This window comes from Echinococcus granulosus, assembly GCF_000524195.1.
Source record: "Echinococcus granulosus chromosome Unknown EG_S00276, whole genome shotgun sequence".
Classification (NCBI taxonomy): Eukaryota; Metazoa; Platyhelminthes; class Cestoda; order Cyclophyllidea; family Taeniidae; genus Echinococcus; species Echinococcus granulosus.
In genome coordinates, this window is record NW_020170656.1 from 30,659 (window position 1) to 33,436 (window position 2,778).

At 42.2% G+C, this 2,778-nt stretch overlaps 1 protein-coding gene across 1 annotated transcript in view; it reads left to right on the forward strand. All coding sequences in view use genetic code 11, as the record gives it.

The window, feature by feature from the left end:
• Nucleotides 1-662, forward strand: part of EGR_10823 (hypothetical protein) — a gene marked incomplete at both ends in the record, with an annotated part of 4,288 nt that extends 3,626 nt beyond the window's left edge. Inside the window, one exon of the mRNA XM_024500072.1 lies at nucleotides 400-662. Coding sequence (XP_024345518.1) covers nucleotides 400-662 — 263 coding nt within the window. The remainder of the gene's footprint in view (nucleotides 1-399) is intronic.
• Nucleotides 663-2,778: the final 2,116 nt, after the last annotated feature.

The window sequence follows — 2,778 nt, forward strand, 5'->3', positions numbered from 1 at the left end:
GAATGGCTTCTAGCTGAATAGGTACTCAGATTTAGTCGTACTATCTCCAGAATTCTAATATGTGCATTAGGCTACTACGAAATCCGTTTTGAGTCATTCCATACCCTCCCTGTTGGCAAAAGACCAAAAGCACCTTTTTAACAAATAGGCGTATATTCCAACCGTAGATATGCGGCTTCATTCCATGTTCCAAAATATTTGAGCTAGATCACCTCGGTTTCTTGACTAGGTCAAATCTCCATTATCATCACCAGTGCCGCCACTGTGAGTCAGTGGTCAGAGCGGCGCCACCTTGATACTACTTTGGTCAAGAGATGCCCCAGTATTTGAAACTGGACCCCGTCACTTTTGAGATTAGAGATGACATTATCTAGGTCACTGGAAACTTATCGCTATTAGTGAGTCGGGAGATCCTGGCGCCTTTTCTGCATAAATTGGCACCTGCCAACGTGCACAAGAGAATCAATCAGTCGAGCCTTTCTGTTGTAGCCTTATCCGTCCAACTACCGACCGTCAATGTCCATGAAATGAGACAATTTGCTCCAAAGTTTGGGCGAGAAAAGGACGAGTTGCAAGCGGATGTTTGTGTTTCCAGCTTACGCAGTAACGGCCAGTGTAAACGATGGAGCAGGGACTGCCGAGCCGACTACAGAGAGACCTAATATATCCTGTCCAGGGAGTCGGACTCAGCATTCAAAGACGCTTCATCAGGGTTCATCTGAATTTTACGTGAATCAAAACCGCCCGCTGATTGGGTGGTTGAGGATTTAAAGCCAAGTCATTGTGAGCGATGCTGCAAGATCTTTCATACCCTGACCTAGGGAGAGCTCCACTGACATTAACTCAATCACAGCGACTAGCACTCGGAAAACTCGAAGCCAGGTTAAGGTACTAAATGAAGTAGAGAAGAATTAAACACACGAGTTGTTGCTCTGACGAAAAGCTCGCATGTGGGCCTGCTATTGACTGTTACGTCGAGGGGGTTTAGCCTGACGTCCGCAAGTGGGGGGTGGAAGCGCAGTAACAGCGAATGCCATTAAATATGCTTAATTGCATTTGCACAAATAAAACCAGCATTTTTGCATACTTGTCCTTCCTTTTCTACACAATTTTGTTTTGTCACTTCTTTTGCAAATCATACGCTACTTGATATTGACAAAGGTGTCCAGCAGGTAGACATGCAACAACCTTGTAGTTAAGGTCAGGACGCATAGTTACAGTCCTTTGGGAGGTCAGAGAAAAAGATGTGCGCTGTAACAAGCTGTAGCATTCAATATCGTCCTGCATGCTAGAAGACTACTAGAGAAGAGGGCGAGTCACTTTTATCATTCCCCATGCTTCCTTTTGCATAACGTCAGGTTATAAGGTCAATAGGTAATTTAAATGTGGTACTTGTGATGGGCTATTAGGGGACGAAAAACCGTAAACAATTTATAAAAAACTGATATTTTTTTATGTTCCTCTTAAAAGAAAACGTTTTGAAGTTTGAATTATGATGCGGATAAAACACTAGGAATACTGGGCACTATATGTCGCATGCACTGTGGTGATTTGCCCTCCACCAGTCTGTATGTGCCAATTTAGTGCAACCGCATAGCGATATGAGTGAGGCAGAATAATAGTTGACCAAGACGCATCACTTTCTCGATTTGACAGTGCCTACTGTACATCACGTTAGTGAATCTAGGGACATGGAACATTTTTGCTTAGAGGCCCGATTTCTCATTTGTCCCTAGGCGATGATCAGTGTGTTCTTTTCCATTGTGCTTGCATTTGACAGGGCCATCAGTGAGGTGCCTCTCAAGCTAATCATAGCGGAAAATGTGCAAAACTCCTATCGTTAAGAGGGAAGGGGTTAAGCACAAAGATAGAAGCCAGATGATGATATGCTAATCCATTCTGCACTACGATACCAACATCTGAAATTGAGTAAGGAAGTGATTTTAGCTCTGAGAATTCCTTCAATCAGACTGATTAACAAGAGGCCCTATCTCCCCACCTTTATTTAAAGCTACTAGATCTTGTGCAAGAAAAGACGTAGGTGATACATAAAAGATTTTTGTTGCCGATGATGACAAATCTCTATGGTAGGCAGAGCATTTGTAAAAAGTTGTAGGTTAGCATTCATTGTTTATTTGCCTGTTAGTTTTAGGCTGTGAATTTCTCTCGTATGTTGTGCTTAAATTTTTAATCACTTTTCATCTTTTTGGTCGATGTTTTTGAATGACAGCTGACTGACCAGGGTCACTAATTTCCCGTCAGTAGTATGCCAGAAGGGTGGAGTGAAATGCCACACAATGGTACAATGCGCCAACATCGCGCGTTGCAAGCTGATTTCATGGTAGAAATGTGACTCCCCACAATAACTACAAAACAGAGGTGCGATTCTCTTCTATTCTATGCTGTACGAGAATGTTCTACCTTCTTTTCCTTCTTCTTCATCTTTCGTGCTCAATAAGCGCTAAATATGGTGGCTGAGTGTAGAGATACACCCTACAGATACATAATCCTTAAATAATCTTTACCATCTTGAAGCTAACATGGGCAGGATACCTACTTATTTAATTACTTTTGGCTATCCTTTAGTCCGATTGAAGAGATATTCAACTTTAAATTTGCCCTCTCATTTACTGTCTGACTTTGATCAAAACGCCTTTCCCCTACATGACAAGCGTTGTGCTACTTTGCTCTTTGGTTAGCTAAAAAAAGATAAGAATGCTTTTGCCGTTTACATACATCCACTCTGGAAGCAAGCCTACCAATCGGCTTTCAGGTAAT